Below are 16,547 nucleotides of genomic sequence, written 5' to 3'. Positions count from 1 at the left end.
CCAAACTCACACAGCTGAGTTTGTGGCAGAGGCTGAACTTTAAGTCTCCTGAAATGGATCAATGTCACTCCAAAGGAGAGTATCTAACAGAATGCCACCAGGGGCTGTTTTAGACCCAGGCCTGCTCAAAGTTTTATCAACACACAAGTGCTATGCTTATATGTGACCTACTGTTCTTGGTACTTAGGGAGACTCCAAGGTAAGTAAGATGTAACCCCAGCCCTCACAGAATTAGAAAGCTATTCCGTAAGAATAGACTTGCACAAACATACTAGAAAACAGTAAGAATGCATGAGAAAGTATTGTATGAGAAAGTTTCTGTCTGTGACCTTTGATTTTTCCCCTATTCCTCATACTGGGCTAAAAAGCTTCGAAGATTTTACTTCCATGACTTCTATATGTGTTACACTATGAAAAGTTTATGGTCAGTATAGTTTATTCCTAACAGCTGCCAATGGAAGAGGTACCAGGCATTTTTCTCTATTCTTTGTAATTAGAAAATAAGTGAAATATTATACAATAGATAACAATTTTACATTTTTAGACGAAACTGAACTTCAGTTTATGTATGTTACACATAATAGGGTGTTTCAAAAGGCTTAGTGAAATTTTAAGCTTTAATAACTTCAGGAGTATGTATGTTATAAAACTTAGCCCAGGGGCAGCTGGGTGGCACAGTGAATAGAGCACCAGTCCTGGAGTCAGGAGGACCTGAGTTCAAATCTGGCCTCAGACACTTAATACACAAAAAACTAGCTGTGTGACCTTGGGCAAGTCACTTAACCCCAAATTGCCCTCCAAAAAAAAAAAAACCCTTAGCCCAAAAAAATCATTGACAATTTTAGTTGTTTCTTTATCACTTATTAAAATTTTTGAATTTTAAATAATATATTTTTAAATTTTCATTTTAAAGAAAGAGTGCTCTGACACAAGATATTGCGTGTGACAGTTTCTAGATGACACGATCTCAAACTGGCCACCTCTGTCATCTGATCTCTCTCCATTAGACTTTTTCTTGTGGAGTCATGTCAAAACTGTTTTCAGCAATTTTAAGGTTAGGATTACACATGCAATCCTTTCAGTCATTGAGCAGTAGCCGATGAAAGACTTATAAAGTTCTAAAATCAACCAAAGTTATATATAATACAAAATGTAAGAAATATCAATATTTTAAAATTTTAAATAATTAACCTTTCAAAAAAATTTTTTTAAGTTTGTAGCATCTAGACTGCATAAGCTATTTAAGCTCAAAGTCACACTAACACTTTGGGGACATCATGGTGTTGCTTTTTCGACAGACAGGATAAGATCAGAGAAGGTTTCGAAGAAAAGAGATCATGCCATCTGGGTACTGATGGAATTTCAAAAGGCAGAAGTGGCTGAGGCAGAGGAGGAAAAGCACAGGACATAATGGTTTGAGCATGGGCTTAGATTGGTACCTAGAATGTTTTTATGTGCTTTATGACAAGCATTAGTGGTTTACATAAGGGTTTGCACAATTGTAGAAGTCCCTTTTTTTAAAAGGGCCAACTAGCCAAAGAGAGCAGTTTATTTAGATAAAAACGACTCTGCCATTTTAATTTTTTTCAGCATTTCCTAACTAGTATTAAGATAAAGTTTCAATAAAAGCTTCATATAACTTTATAGCTGTGTAAAAGAAACACTACAATTTGAATAAATAAATAAATCCACTGCTTAACTCCTAGGAAAAAAAATAGCAAAAGTTCTGTCCATCCAGTTGTCACAGTTCAATAATTTTAATTATAAAAACAAAATGTACCAATGGTGCTTCTGGAAATTTTCAATATAAAGACTCTTAGGTCCAAAGAACAATTTGCAGTAATTCTAAGAGGCTGAACCTTTTTTAGTGCTTTTGAAAATCAGTATCCTGCTGCTAGATGATACACTTTACTTCACTTTATTTTCATTGATATAAGTCAGGACAATTTCTAATGGACACTTTATGGCCTTTGATTGTTTAGAATGGAGAGTGGGGAACTTAGCTACTGAGAACAGAAAATGAAATTACTAGAAACCTATCCCAGAAAGAACTATCTATTCAACTCTAGTAGATAAATGTATTTATTAAGAGACAAGATGGATGGCCTATGTTGAAAGCAGACAAGTACTCTAGACTTAAGTACCAGATTTGAAAAGGGGCTTCCCCAGTATAAGAAATATTTAACATACTTAGATATTTGGTATCTTGGGAACTTCATGTTACCTTCCTATTTCCCCTTTATCCATAGTGAAGTTATGTTTTTAAAAAAAGATACAATAAAGAAACAATGGATTGAAACCCAACATTTCTCCTATTGGTCCTGATTATAAAAAGCTTATGTTAAAGAACAATTTCCATGGCAACAATCTTATAACAAAGTTATAAGTAAAAAATAAACTAGTTTTGATCATTTTATATCCTAACCAATGAGGGGAATATGTCAATGAAATAATATTTGTCTATGCTTCAGTCTTTATCAGAAAATACTCCCAATTAAATAGTTTTAAATTACTCATTAAACCAGAAATAAAAGAAATTAATATCTGTTTAATGAGAATAAGAAAATAACCTTATTGAGAACTACTTAGCTAGCATCAAAGAAACGTACCTTAATTTTATTTCATTCCAACCCCTTTAAAAAATTTCTATGGGAGCGGCTAGGTGGCACAGTGAATAAAAGCACTGGCCCTGGAGTCAGGAGGACCTGAGTTCAAATAAAGCCTCAGATACTTAACACTTACTAGCGGTGTGACCTTGGACAAGTCACTTAACCCCAACTGCCCTCCAAAAGGCAAAAAAAAAAAATGCTACACAAATCTGTGATTGTATGGAAAAATGAGCATTTTCTATAAAGAAATGTTTGTGTTCCTTTACCTTTGAGACACAGTAAACAGCAGAAAAAAAGATAGGAAAAAAAGCAATCATGCTACATAGATACCCTATTATAAGAAAGTCAACCTAATAAATGAGGTTTCTGATTAAAGTGATTGTTATATATTATATTTATATGTATATGTGTGTACACACATACACATATCTATATCTATAAAAAATAAACCCTACTATGAAGTTATAAAACTCTGCCATAATAGTTACATTTATATTACTATCTCTATGAAACCAACTCCTCTGACCCACCCCCCACTAAAGTTCTTTCACCTAGCTTCATGTGTTCTTGGAACCAATCAGTATTGTTGAGGCAGCTAGTTGTCCTAAAAGATAGAGTGTTGGGCCTGGAGTTAGAACACCCAAATTCAAATCTGGCCTCAGTACTGTGATCCTGAAAAAGTCACTTAACCCTGTTTGCCTCAGTTTCCTCAACTGCAAAATGAACTGGAGAAGGAAATGGCAAACCACTCCAGTATCTCTGCCAAGAAAACCCCAAATGGGGTCAGAGAGCCAGATATATATAATTGAAACAAATGAATAACACAAAGCATTGTTGAGTAGGTTAAGATTTTAGAACTGTAGATTCAGAGCTAGAAGGGATCTATAATGTGAAAGGCTTGGCAGATCAAATGACTTTTGAACATTATTAGGAACACTTGTTTAGAAATAGTTTACTGCATCTCATATGGCCTAAATATCAAGAACCAAAATCACTAAAGCAAAGTCAAAGAACCCCAATACTTATTCGTCAGGTCAGTCAGGCCTCTAGGAGACCTGCAGGTTTGGCACTCTCGGTGGAGAAAAAAGGCATAAAATCATGACAAGGAGGGTCAAGGGTCCAGCTCCAGCAGGCAGGCCACCAACAATAACGGAAGCTTGCACAGCACTTTCAAGTCTGCAGAGTTCTTCACATAGCATCATATTTGAATCACAAAAACCCTTCAAAGTAGGAACCACATGTGTCATCCGCAATTTACAGATGATAGACCTAGGTTCAGAGAGGCTGCTTTGTGGAGAACCACACATTTTAGTGTGAGAGGCAAGATCTGAACCCACATCTTCCTCACTTCAACTGTAACACTATCCACCCCCGCCATCCTTCTCTCTGTTCTGTTCTCATGTCTCTATGACAAAATTAAGACACCCTGCAGTTAATAGAGGGTTCTTTTTTTGTTGTTTTTTGGTTTTTTGCCATGGTGGGAAATTACAACAATGACAACATTTTTAAAAGCTTTATAGTCAAACTTTTAAAATGTAGATTAAAATATAAAGTAAAACATTTTTTTGATTGAGGTGATCTGCATTTTAGAAATGGCCACTTAAAGAGGCGGCTAGGTGGCACAGTGAATAGAACACTGGCCCTGGAGTCAGGAGGACCTGAGTTCAAATCTGGCCTCAGATACTTGACACACTTGTCGTGTGACTTTGGGCAAGTCACTTAACCCTAACTGCCCTGCATTCCCCCCTTCAAAAAGCAAAAGAGGAAAAAAAAAAAGGCCACTTAAAAGATTAATACTGATATAAGAAGAGTTAGCTTAAAACCAATTTACTTTAAAATTTGTTCTTTCAAATTACTGAAGTACATATGCCTTCAAGTTTAGGTCATTTATTTTCTCACATATTTTATAAAGAGGAAAGAAATTTAAAAAAAAAAAAGGTAACCACCCACCAGCATTCACACAGGCCTACATAAGGTATCTAAGAAAAGATACCAGGAGACTATGTAGGTGGACAGACCATGAAGATGGCAAGACACTGTAATTAAAAATATGGTTAAACAATCAACTATTCTCTTTCCCTTTCCTTAAACACACTTTTTCTTTTTTTTGCTTTTTGGAGGGCAAGTGGGGTTAAGTGACTTGCCCAAGGTCACATGGTGTGTGTGTGTGTGTGTGTGTGTGTGTGTGTGTGTGTGTGTGTGTGTTTGAGGCTGAATTTGAACTCAGGTCATCCTGACTCCAGGGCTGGTGCTCTATTCACTGCTCCACCTAGCCGCCCCTTAAACACATACTTTCAAAACAAATGTAATTTTAAGTTTTGAAAAAAATTTCAACATTTTTACTATACAATATCTGCAGATCACTAAAAAATAAAATTCTCCACTGCTAAAATTATTTGGAATCTTCCCACAGAAAAGTAAACCCCAAAGTCTATTACACTGCACATATTATTTTAACTGACAGTAGCCACAAAAATTAATTCATTTTAAAAGAATGATATTCTTATAAGCAAAATCTTATTTTGTAGATTTCATAATTAAAAATATTTACAGCCCCAAATTATATTCTCTCTGTCCATACATATATACACATATATATATGTATGTATATGTAAAAAGTAAAATAATTACAAGGTTTATGTCTTTTTTTTTTTAAGAAACAAAGTTAACAAAAAAGTTAACGAAGTTTAAAAAAACACTATTCAACAGTTGATTAAAAACATAGGCAACTTCTCAATGTATATCTTCACTACACTTTAATAAAACTAGTCTAACTGTTCTAGGGTAACTTTGCATTACAAAGTTATTTTATGTTAAACACTGTCAAATAATTTTACCTAAATATATTCCTGATATATCCATTTTAATCCAACTGGAATCTCTTTTTAGGCAAGCAAGTTTCCTAAACTTTATATTTTGTTACTAATCAATTATTTTTCAGTCATGTTGGACTCTTCATGATCCCATTTGGGGTTTTCTTGGCAAAGATACTGGAGTAGTGGTTTGCCATTTCCTTCTCCAGTTCATTTTACAGATGAGGAAACTGAGGCAAAAAGGATTAAGTGACTTGCCCAGGGTCACACAGCCAGCCAGTGAGTGTTTAAGGCCAGATTTGAACTGAGAAAGATGCATCTTCCTGACCACAAGTCCAACACTCTATCCACTGCACATGCCCCAAGCTTCATATTAATCTTTTCTAAATGGGAATAAAAAACATCAATATCAATTACTACTAATTACCGCTTCAGAGTTAAAAAAGACAAAGTTCCTAACATGAGAAAGATAAAGCTGCAAGCAAACTGATAGTAATATCTATTTAATACTATTTTAAAATAATATTACTTCCTTACAAACTGTGACTTAGAAAATGTCTGACATTATACTTCAGATGCAAAGATACAAATCAAATAAATAAAATCATTTATTGCTTTTTAAAAACCTAAAGTATGACTAAGTAACCAGTGTTTTAATATGACAAACTGCATAAATGAAGCTACACAGAAACAGTTACTAGAAATTTTTTTCCTAAATAAAAATGAGCAAATAGTTGCCAAAAGAGTATCTGCCCTGTGTGGTCAGTTAGACTCTTAGAAGAATATGTACTTCTGAATCAGTCCATGAAATTGCTTCCCTGAAACTACACAGAGCAAAAAACCCTAAAAATAACTTGTGCTTCATGTCGAGATCAGATGCCGTGTGTGGGTGTTTGCTGTCATGTGGTAACAAGCTGTTCTAGTGCAAGACAAAAAATGCAATTTAACCTCTGAGAAAAGCTTGAGCTATATTAACTCATTGTTGGGATAAATGGTTTTCATAGAAATATGAAATTATTTACTTTTCAGATGGCAAATAGAGAATGCAAGGGGTTTATAAAATGTACTTCAATAGTCAACTACTTTTCAAAGTAAGCACTGTTTGAAATATAAAATTAGATATAAAATTCAATAAAAATTAGTCAATAACTGTGCCACAGAACTAAAATTTCAAAAGGTGTGTAGAATTCTTCTTGACATCAAGACATTTAAGAAAGAATAAGAATACTTACTGTTATTTTTATAGCTTTGTTCAAAACATTTACCCATTCTACTAGGTCTTGCTGATCATTGGCTTGTAAAAAGTATTTTCTCATTCCTGCATTCATAACTATTAAGACAAAAAGAAGGACTAAATTAAATTACAACCAAATAAGCTATTTTTAAATCTATGTTAATATAACAACTTAAAAAAAGTTTTAAGTTAATACCTTATCCCCCCTCTGCAACTTCCTGCAGGATCCTGAACAGTCACACATCCCTGTGGGGTTTGTTTCCTCACCTATGACATGAAGGAGGTGGTCTAAGTGGCCCCTGAGGTCCCTTCCCGCTCTAAACCTATGAACCTGGGAATTTCAAGCAAACTGTCAGAATATACAGGTCATCTTACTACTATGTTGTGATGTGAAGTAGCCAGAGAGCAGCTAGGTCTAGATTTACAGCTGCAAGGGTCTTTACAGATTATCTCATATACCCCTTTTATCTTACAGTTGAGGAAACTGAGATCCAAAGAGGTAAGAGGACTTGTTGAAGTCACACAGGAAGCAAGTGGCAGAACTGGAATTTCAAACTTGATACTCTGACCCCAATTCTAGCAATCAGAATCCTCCCTCCAAAAAGCCTTGTATGTGTCCAACTGATAGTAGAAGAAACTGCCACTTATAATGGTGCCCTGTTTTAGAATAGCCCAAAATACAAAAATCCAAGCTTCAAGGGAGAGATTCTTCTCATTATAAAAGTTTTTTTCAATTAAAAAACTGGCAGCATTACTTTCAACAGTAATATATGTTTAACTGCTTGGTTGTAAATCATTTACTATATGAAAGAAAAGCTGGGATAAGAATTGGAAATTACTATAAACTATCTCACAAAACATAATGTAAATCATCATGATTTTATTTATACAAGCCTTTTCTGAAATATAACTGTTGTATAAACCGAAGTACTACTACACAGTTAGTTATGTGCAAGTTATCAATGTCTACCACTGAAAGAATTTTCTATGGCACATGCATTTTCCTGGCAAACATCTTTTTTTTTTTTTAAATAATAAGCTAAGTAAGGCACGTGAACAGACAAAGGGATGCCACTGCTAAAGTCTCCGTGTGCCAGACCTGCTAAACCTGAGAGACCCCAAGGGCAGATCCTACACAGGTGCAGCTAACTGATATCACACCCTAACCTCCCTATGTTGTGCTCCCTGCTTTCAGCAACAGCTGCTTGGATCTTCTGGTACTCTACAGGGCCTAGTGTCCTATGGGTAGCAAACTCCCACCACCTCCTGCTATCTCAATGCCAGTGAAACTGAACACCCAGATGCCTAAGCAAAAACTTCCCTCTCCATCCCACATTCATCCCTCTCCATCACAACCCTAGCCTTCCCATGTCATACTCCAGCTCTGTTCACCTCCTTTATATGGGTCTCTTCAAGCTTCCTCGAATTGAGCTAAAGGCCTTAAAAAGGAAGCTGTGAGAGAAATTTGACTAAAGACACAACTTGAGAAAAGTATTAAAGAAGAACCAGTCTCCTAAAGATCAGATTTTAAGGTTTTGTGGAAGGCAGCAGTGAGGCTGTTAAGATGCATGATAAAACACAAATTTATATTAATAATTTAACCAGGACATTACTTAACATGCCTGAAAAAAATGTTTTTCTAAGGACTGAATCAAGTGATCCCTATGATCTTTCCTCACCCCAGAAAACAGTCTTCTCATTATTCATGCAAATACTGAATACTTACTATGTGCAAGGCTTGAGCATCAGTCAGTGTTAGTTTGCCTTAGGACTAGTTTCAGGAAAAGCAAAATAATGTGATAGAAGACTAAGTTCTATGTGTGATTTTTTTTTGTTTTCGGAATTCAATGTCTTCGATGTGTCTTACACATAACAGGCCCTTAATGTGTTAATCTACTGAACTGAAATGAATTAAGGATCCAATATTTCAAACCACAGAGAGTAAATTGTGTAAAATGTAATGAATATTAAAGAATCTTAGAATATTGGCAAGTCAACAGTTCAATAATCATTTATTGAATGAATGACTGAAAAAAAGTATTTATCATCCACTTACAATGTTCCAAGCACGTGCTAAGTATTGGATAAATCAACAGAAAAAGAAGACAGCACCTGCTCCCAGGGAGCTCACACTCTAACTGAGGGAGACAACACACACTGGAGGATTCTGCTGCAGACAAGAAAGACCTCAAGATCTTCAGGGTATAACTCCAGGGCAATAGTCAAGGCCAGGAAGACTAAGGGGTATCGGGGTATCTGAGCTGCAGGAAGAAGACCTGCAGGGGGGACCAGACCATCAACACTAGGAAGGCAGGTAATGGTCCTAAGGTCAGAATGGAATGGGGATTGTGAATCTAATAAGGTGAGGGAAGGTCAGGGTTCAATCAGGAGAGAAAAGAGGAAAGGAGAACTGGTAGAAAATTTGGAAGTGGGGGTTGGGTACCTTTGGGTGGTGGGGAGGAAAAGGGTGGCAGAACCACTTGGTGCCAAGCCTGGTACTCATGTATGGCACTCATTTTGTATGCTAGGCTTTATGTGAGGTACTGGAGAGATAAAGAAGGGAGGATGGAGGGTAGAGGGAAATGAGAAGAAAAGGAAAGTGTCAAGCTTGATTCTGGTTATGAAGTTGGATGAATGGAAAGATGCTAGTACCTTTGACAAGAAAATGAAAAATACTGAGGAAGAGTAAGCCTAGTGGAAAGATGGTTAGTTCTGCCATGGACATACTGAGTTGTATGTCCTAATGGGATATCCATTTGGAACATTCAGGAGAAATCAGGGCTAGCCACATGACTCTAAAAGCTAATTCTGTAGAAACTGTAACTCTAGACAATGGCAACTAACAACCAAATGAATAAAAGGAAGCTAACCAGATCACCATAAAAGAGAAAAGGAGGGTAGGACAAGGCTCTGAGCAGAAAATAAACTAGCAAAGAAGACTGCAAAGCAAGGGTCAAATAAGTAGGGAGAGGAGGAAAAAAAATCACAAAAGCTAAGGAAGGAGGGAATATCCAGGAGTAGCCAGTCAACAGAGTCAAAAGCTGCAGAAAAGTCAAGAAATATGACTGAGAAAAGACTATTTGCATTCAGCAGGAGATTGCTGGTAGATTCAAAGAGAGCAGGTCCTGTAAGAGTTGAGGAGCTGGAAACTATTATGTCAGGGACTGAAAAGCAAATGGCAGGGAGGCAAGAGGAGATGATGTATTTCTAACAGTACATAGGAGAGACAGAAAATTATAGTTTGAGAGTGGTAGAGTTCATTCCTTTTCCTTTTATATTTTTTAAAGATGCGAGGGGTAGAGTGGGGGAGAACTTGTAGGTTACAACCAGTAAAAAAAGAAAGATGAGATCGGAAATGAACATGATACATTCCAAAGCGAAACAGGAAGTTAGGGGATCAAGGACAGCAGTAGAAGAGTCATCTCCTTCTAAGATACTAGAGGAGAAAAAGGTGAAAATGCAGAGGGGAGGACTGGAAGCATGAAGCAGAAAAGATGAGAGAAACTCAATGGTAGATGGTCTTGATTCTTTGCTTCCTACTAAAGTGGGAACTAAGGTCGTTTGCTGAGGTGGCAGAAGATGCATATAGTTAAGTGGAGCAAAAAGAGAAGGTCTGGAACAGCAACTGTGGGAAACATGAAAGAAAGCCTAAAGGTGATGAGTAAAAGAAAGTCATGTAATAGAAACACTCAGTCTCAAAACTGGAAGAAAACTCATCAATCATCTAGTTCAGGCCTGTACAACCTTCAGCCCCAAAGGATTTCAGGCAGCCCATGAAAAACGTACATCTACATGCCCCTGAAATCCGTCAGCTGGCTGAAAGTTCTGTAGTCTGATCTAGTTCAACCTACACCTGAAAAAGAATCCCTAATACAATACAGCCAAGTACTTACTGAATCTTTGCTTATACAACCTATCACTTCCCATTCCACTTCAGGATAGTTCTTTTTGTTAGGGAAGTTTTTCCTGTCATCTGCCTTTTTGTCACTCCTTCACATTACATCTAGATCTACCTTTTGGGGCCAAACTGTGTAAACAGTGAGAATCCAGTGAAATTAGACAAGAACTTCTAAAATGTAGGCAAAATTTACTCCAGCTCTTTAATTATATAAAGATCTCAGATTTGGAGCTCTGTCAGATTTGGGTCAGGCTCTACTTAAGACCACTAAGCCCCAGTTACATATATAGAATCGGAATAAGGAAATACCCAAAGGGCAATAACAAATTAGAGAAGTTTATATTCACACAGAAAAATAAGATTACAAAGATAAGGGGGTAGAGAGGGGACAGGAAGGAATCAATAAACCACACATCACTGTGTCTACTTTAATGACTATGTTTCTAGTAACTGTGTGAATAGCCCTGGGCTGATATGACACCTGGAATATGAGGGGGATGAAAAATCTCAGAAGGGAAGAGGACTTCCCCAACCAAGCAGAATCATTTCCATGCAGCCTGCTGTTACTGGAAGCCTCAAAGTGAGCCTCCATAGGAAGAGAAGACCTCATGAAGCCACATGCAGCTCTCAGCTCTACGTATCCTTGTATGCCTATCTGACTGTATCAGACAAGAACAATACAAGAGTAATAGTAGCTGTTTCCCAAGTGCCAAAGTTATACCAGGGGCCCTCAGGCCTAAATGAGGTATTCAGATACAACTTCATCTTTCCCTTACAATGCTACTGATATAAAGAGAGAAGTTAGGGGGTAGAACAATGCTGTGGAGTTGGCAGGGAGAGAGAAAAGAGAGAGGCTTTTTATTGTTTCCCCTTAACAGTATAATTCCTTAGAAAATTGAGACTATGTTCTCTTCAACTATGAGTCAGGGAATACAAGAAACTCTACCTTGAAAGCAACAAGTACAGAAATAGCTTTTGGAAGAAAAGAAAGTAAGTGACCAGGGAGTCACCTCCCAGGGACCCAAGAATGAGCTCCAGGAATATACAAAACAAGAGACATCTGCTCCAACAAGAACACTAGAAAAAAATGCATTTTCAATTTGAATACCACATGTAACAGGTTAATATGAACTCCTGAGCTTCAGAAATTTCTGAGAATTATTTCAACACTAGCCTGTCTAGCATCCCAGCCCTCATTAGTCCCACAGACCTTGGTTATCAAATTCCTTCTACTATGCATATGACCGAGATAAGGCCAAATGCTTGCAAAACTTTCTGCAAATTCCTTACTAGGATACTTAATGGAATAGTAGTTCCAACAGAATGGAAGACTAAAAATTACAGCCACATACTCAAAAGGACCAAGATGCTATTAAAAATAAATTTAGTAGGTAAGCTTTTAGTGCTAGTTTCTTCTTATTATGCACATATTAAAAGTCATTTTTGAAAAACAACAGCATGTATTAAATATTTGTTAAAAGAATGAGTGAACACTTTAAAATATACTTTCACTAAACTTTGATATTACTATCAAATTACTCTAACAGTTATCACTAGTTATTATTATATCTAGTTAACTATCTTGACTAGCTTGACAAAACTAGTAAAGAAGGTCCAAGAAGAATACTGGTGAACTAAACTACTTTCTGTCCATTAAATTTAATGGTTCACTTCTGTGTTCTTCCTACAAAAAAATTATAAATGTAAATGGTATATTATACACAGTAATGTCAATTATAGGTACTTTAAACTTTTCCCATTAAGCAGGATAGCCAAATTAGCTTACCAAATGAATGAAAAAATAAAAAACAGAAAAAGAAGATTCCACACCTAACTATATCATAAATAAAAACTTGGAACAAAAGAAAAAGAGAAAAGTATGAATAAATTAAGTATAAAACTTTTTTTTAAATCCTGACATGAGAATTATTATTTTTCCTCTATTATTTTTCCATATTGCAAATATGTGCCTTTTTTTTCTACTAGTTTAAACCCTCATAAATGAACAGTACTTCTAACTTTAGGTTTATAACAGAAGTCAATTGCCATGGTTAGCCTAATTTGTTCTGATGTCCAAAGAAGTAAATTCATAACCAAAATCCAACTATCAAGTTTTAAATAAAACAATATAAGAGAACTAGTAAAATCACTTGATCTTATCCAGCAGAAAACATCTATTTGCCAGGAAGTTACACTAGAACAGAAAGAGTGAAGCCAAATAGAAATAATGCTGCCACCTTCTTTTGTTGTTTCTTAAATTTCCAGTTTTATAAATCAATAAAAACTTCCACCACCCTTAGCGTCCACTCTGTGCAGATTGTAAGACGGTCAGTCGGCTGGCCAACAAACGTTTATCAAGCCTACTATGTGTCAGGCACTGAGCTAAGCACTAGAGAGACAAAGAAAGGCAAAAATGGTCCCTGCCCTCAAGGAGCTCCAGGTCTACAGGTGAGACAACATGTAAACAACGATGTACATACATGATCTAGCTAGAGTACAGAAAGGGCAGCTGCATTCAGGTGGATAAGGAAAAGCTACTTGCAGGAGATGAGACTTGAGCTAACATTTGAAGAAAATTAGGGAAGCCAGGAGGTGGAGGTGAGATGAGAGAGAAGGAGTGATAAAGGAAATACAGAAAACAGCTGCAGGAACTTGGCCAAGAGGGAGAAAGAATACACACAGAAAACACAAAACAGCATAAAGAATAATTCCCCGAATTAATTACTAATATGATTATGCCAGCCCTGCCTAAAATGAGATGTAAAAATATGGTACTTACTTACCAAAACAGAATTCTGCCTTTGGCCTGAGCTTAGTTGCATCGCTAACCTAACAAGAAAAATAGAAATGTCACACCATATCTTTTTGTATTACCTATGTTAAACCTTAAGCACTATAAACTCACACACAAAATATTTCCCTATACAACTTATTTTACAGCACTTAAAGGTTTACAAAGTGATTTAAATCATTCAATCTTGACAAAGACATCACAGTTCAATATAAAGCTCCAACTTTGAGGGCAGTAAAAAATAACAATGTAATTTAAATAAAATTAATGCAAGGTTTAGTAAGGAATTTATTTAGTATGTGTGAAGTCCTGTGTTAGATGCTAGGTTACATTTCTAAGAGTTTTTTTAATGATATCAATGTTTTGTTAAGACAGACTTGTTTATTTCTCAAGGGAAATTTGAATGGGAGGAATAAAACAAACCTTATGTTAAGCATAAATATTTCATATTTGGAAGGAAGTTTGAAAATCTGTCCATCAATCATTTCTTGAAACTTATATTTATGACCCTTCATAAGAAACCAAAGCAACTATGAATTTTCCACCTTCAAACTACTCCTTAGAACCTTCAACTGTCTTTATGGCTCAAGCCAATGGGCTATTTATGCCAAGCACATCCAGACCCTGCCAAGTGTTTAACACTATCTCTCCCTCATGCCAGGTTATGTTTATTCATTTGTAAATATGTTTTATCAGTCGATAAAATATAAGCTCACTGAAGGCAAGAACGATTCTATTTTTGTCTTTATGTCCCCAGTACCAAACACACACTAAATACTCAATAAACAGAATGAACTGAGTTGCTGAAGATTTGCCAAAAAAAAAAAAATGACATTGGGGTAAATATTTTAAAGAAACTGAGGTTTACTACTTTAAGGTAAAGTTTCCATGAGAAAACATGAATGGTTAAAATGCTCATTGTAGAGTCAAGAAATACCTAGGCTTGACTCTTGACACTTAACAGCTGTGAAACTATTCATTAAGTCATTTGCTCTCTCTGAGCCTGTTTGCCCATATGGAAAATTAGAATAATATTTGTAACTTATCACTTCATACTGGAAAGCAAACTGTAAATCTTTAAGTGCTACTTTTTGTGGTAGAAAAAAAAAAAGATGTCCCTCAACTGGGGAATGGTTAAACAAATCATGGTATATATGAATACAGAAGAAATAATAAAAGTGAATTCAAATACCTTGTAACAAATACACACAGTCAAGCAAAACAAACTCCCACACTGATAATATCTAAAAAATATGTGTCAATCTGCACCTCTCTGTAAGGAGGATAGAATATTTTAATACTAAATCCTCTAGAACCATGGCCAGTCACTGTGTTAATCAGTTACACCTTTCAAAGTTATTTGTCCCTACCATGTTGTTATTATATAAACTGTTCTCCTGGTCCTAATCACTTCAATTTGCATTAGTTCATACCAAGTCTTCCCAGGTTTCTCTTAAACCATCCCCTTCATCACTTCTTACAGCACAATAATATCTCATCACATCCACGTACTGGCATTTGTTCAGCCATTCCTCAATTGACAGGAACTCCCTTAGTTTCTAGTTTTTTTGCCACCATTAAAGACATGCTATAAACAGATCTGTACACCTCCATACATTATTCTCTTTCTTTGAACTCTTTGGGGAATAGACTTATTAGTGGCACTGTTGGGTTCAAAGGTTTTGCACAGTTTAGTTACTTTTTGGACATAGCTCCAAACTGCTCTGAAGAACAGTCAAACCAGATCACAGCTCCAACAATACTGCATTAATGTATCTGCTTTCCCAAAGCCCCTCCAAGCACTTGCTATCTTCCTTTTCTGTAAAATTTGCCAATATGATCAGTATAAGATGGAACCTCATAGGTTTTAATTGGCATTTCTCTACTTATTAGTGATTTAGATCATTTTTTCAAAAGGCTATCATTAACTGAAATTTCTTCCTCTGAAAACTGATGTACATATTATTTGCCTATTTATCAGTTGAGAAATGACTCTTATTCTTATAAATTTGAATAAGTTTTCTATATATCTTGGAAGTGAAACTTTTATCAGAGAAATCTGTTGCAAAGATTATTTTTTTCCATAGTTACCTGCTTCTCTCTTAATTTTGGTTACTATGATTTTGTTTGTGCAAATACTTATTAATTGCAAATAATCCAATGTTTTCATTTGTTTGTGCAAATACTTATTAATTTCATATAACCCAATGTGTTCATTTTATCTTTCATGTTCTTCTCTATCACTTGTTTGGTGATGAACTTTTGCCCTATCCAGAGATCTGAAAAGTAATTTCTTCCTTGCTTCTCTAATTTATGATGTCACCATTTATGTCTAAGTCATGTATTCATGTAGAATCTATCTTGGTATTCAGTGGGCTATATTGGTCTATACTTAGTTTTTGCCACACTACTTTCAAGTTTTCCCAGTTTCTGTCAAATAATGAGTTCTTACTCTGTAATGGGAGTCTCTGGGTCTAACAAACACCAGGCTAGTTATGCTCCTTTGCTTCTCTATATGTACAATATAGCTAATCTGTTCCAATGGTCAAGAACTTTGTTTTTCAACCAGTATCAAATGATTTAATGATTACTGCTTTGTTGCAGAGTTAAGAGATTTGATAATTCTAGGCTCCAATCCTTCCTGTTTTTCCCCCCATCATTTCCCTTGAGATTTTTGACTTTGTCTTCTTCCAAATCAATTTTATTATTTTCCTAAGTCTATAAAGAAATTCTTTTATACTCTGGTATAACACTGACTAAGAAAACTATTTTAGGGGTATGGCCTTTTTTTTATTAGAATGGTGCAGTCTTACATAGAGTGTTTTGCAGTTGTATTCATATAGTTCTTATGTGTCTTAGTAGGTAGACTCCCAAGTATTTTATACCTTCCATAGTGACTATAAATGTAATTTCTTTCTATTTCTTTCTGCTGAGTTTTGTTGATAATATACAGAATGAGTGATAACTTCTATGGGTTTATTTTATATCCTACAACTTTGCTAAAGTTATCATTTCTAGGGTTCTCTAAAAAAAATTGATAAAAAGTTTTATTTCCTCTTTGCCTATGTTTATTCCCTTAATTTCTCTTTCTTGTCTTATTACTATAACTAGTATTTCTAGCACTATGAACATCATTGCTTTACTCCTAATTTTACCAGAAAGGCCCAAAGTTTACCCTTATTGCAGTTAATGCTGTCTCTTG

The 16,547-nt window shown here is 35.6% G+C and overlaps 1 protein-coding gene across 6 annotated transcripts in view; it reads right to left on the bottom strand.

The window, feature by feature from the left end:
* The window catches only part of PLEKHA1 (pleckstrin homology domain containing A1), a 76,881-nt gene that overhangs the window by 22,110 nt on the left and 38,224 nt on the right, over positions 1-16,547 (bottom strand). For 5 of the 6 annotated variants that reach the window (XM_069099150.1, XM_069099151.1, XM_069099148.1 and 2 more), the window contains exons 4-5: positions 13,338-13,383; positions 6,655-6,752 (exon numbers count right to left, since the gene is read on the bottom strand). In XM_069099150.1, the coding sequence (XP_068955251.1) occupies positions 6,655-6,752; positions 13,338-13,383 (144 nt within the window). The remainder of the gene's footprint in view (positions 1-6,654; positions 6,753-13,337; positions 13,384-16,547) is intronic. The other variant, XM_069099153.1, reaches the window with a different exon arrangement.

This window comes from Petaurus breviceps, unplaced genomic scaffold (assembly GCF_028583685.1).
Source record: "Petaurus breviceps papuanus isolate PSGF00001 unplaced genomic scaffold, PetGlider_PUasm1.0 37, whole genome shotgun sequence".
Taxonomy (NCBI): Eukaryota; Metazoa; Chordata; class Mammalia; order Diprotodontia; family Petauridae; genus Petaurus; species Petaurus breviceps.
This window is presented reverse-complemented; position numbering and strand designations above follow the sequence as displayed.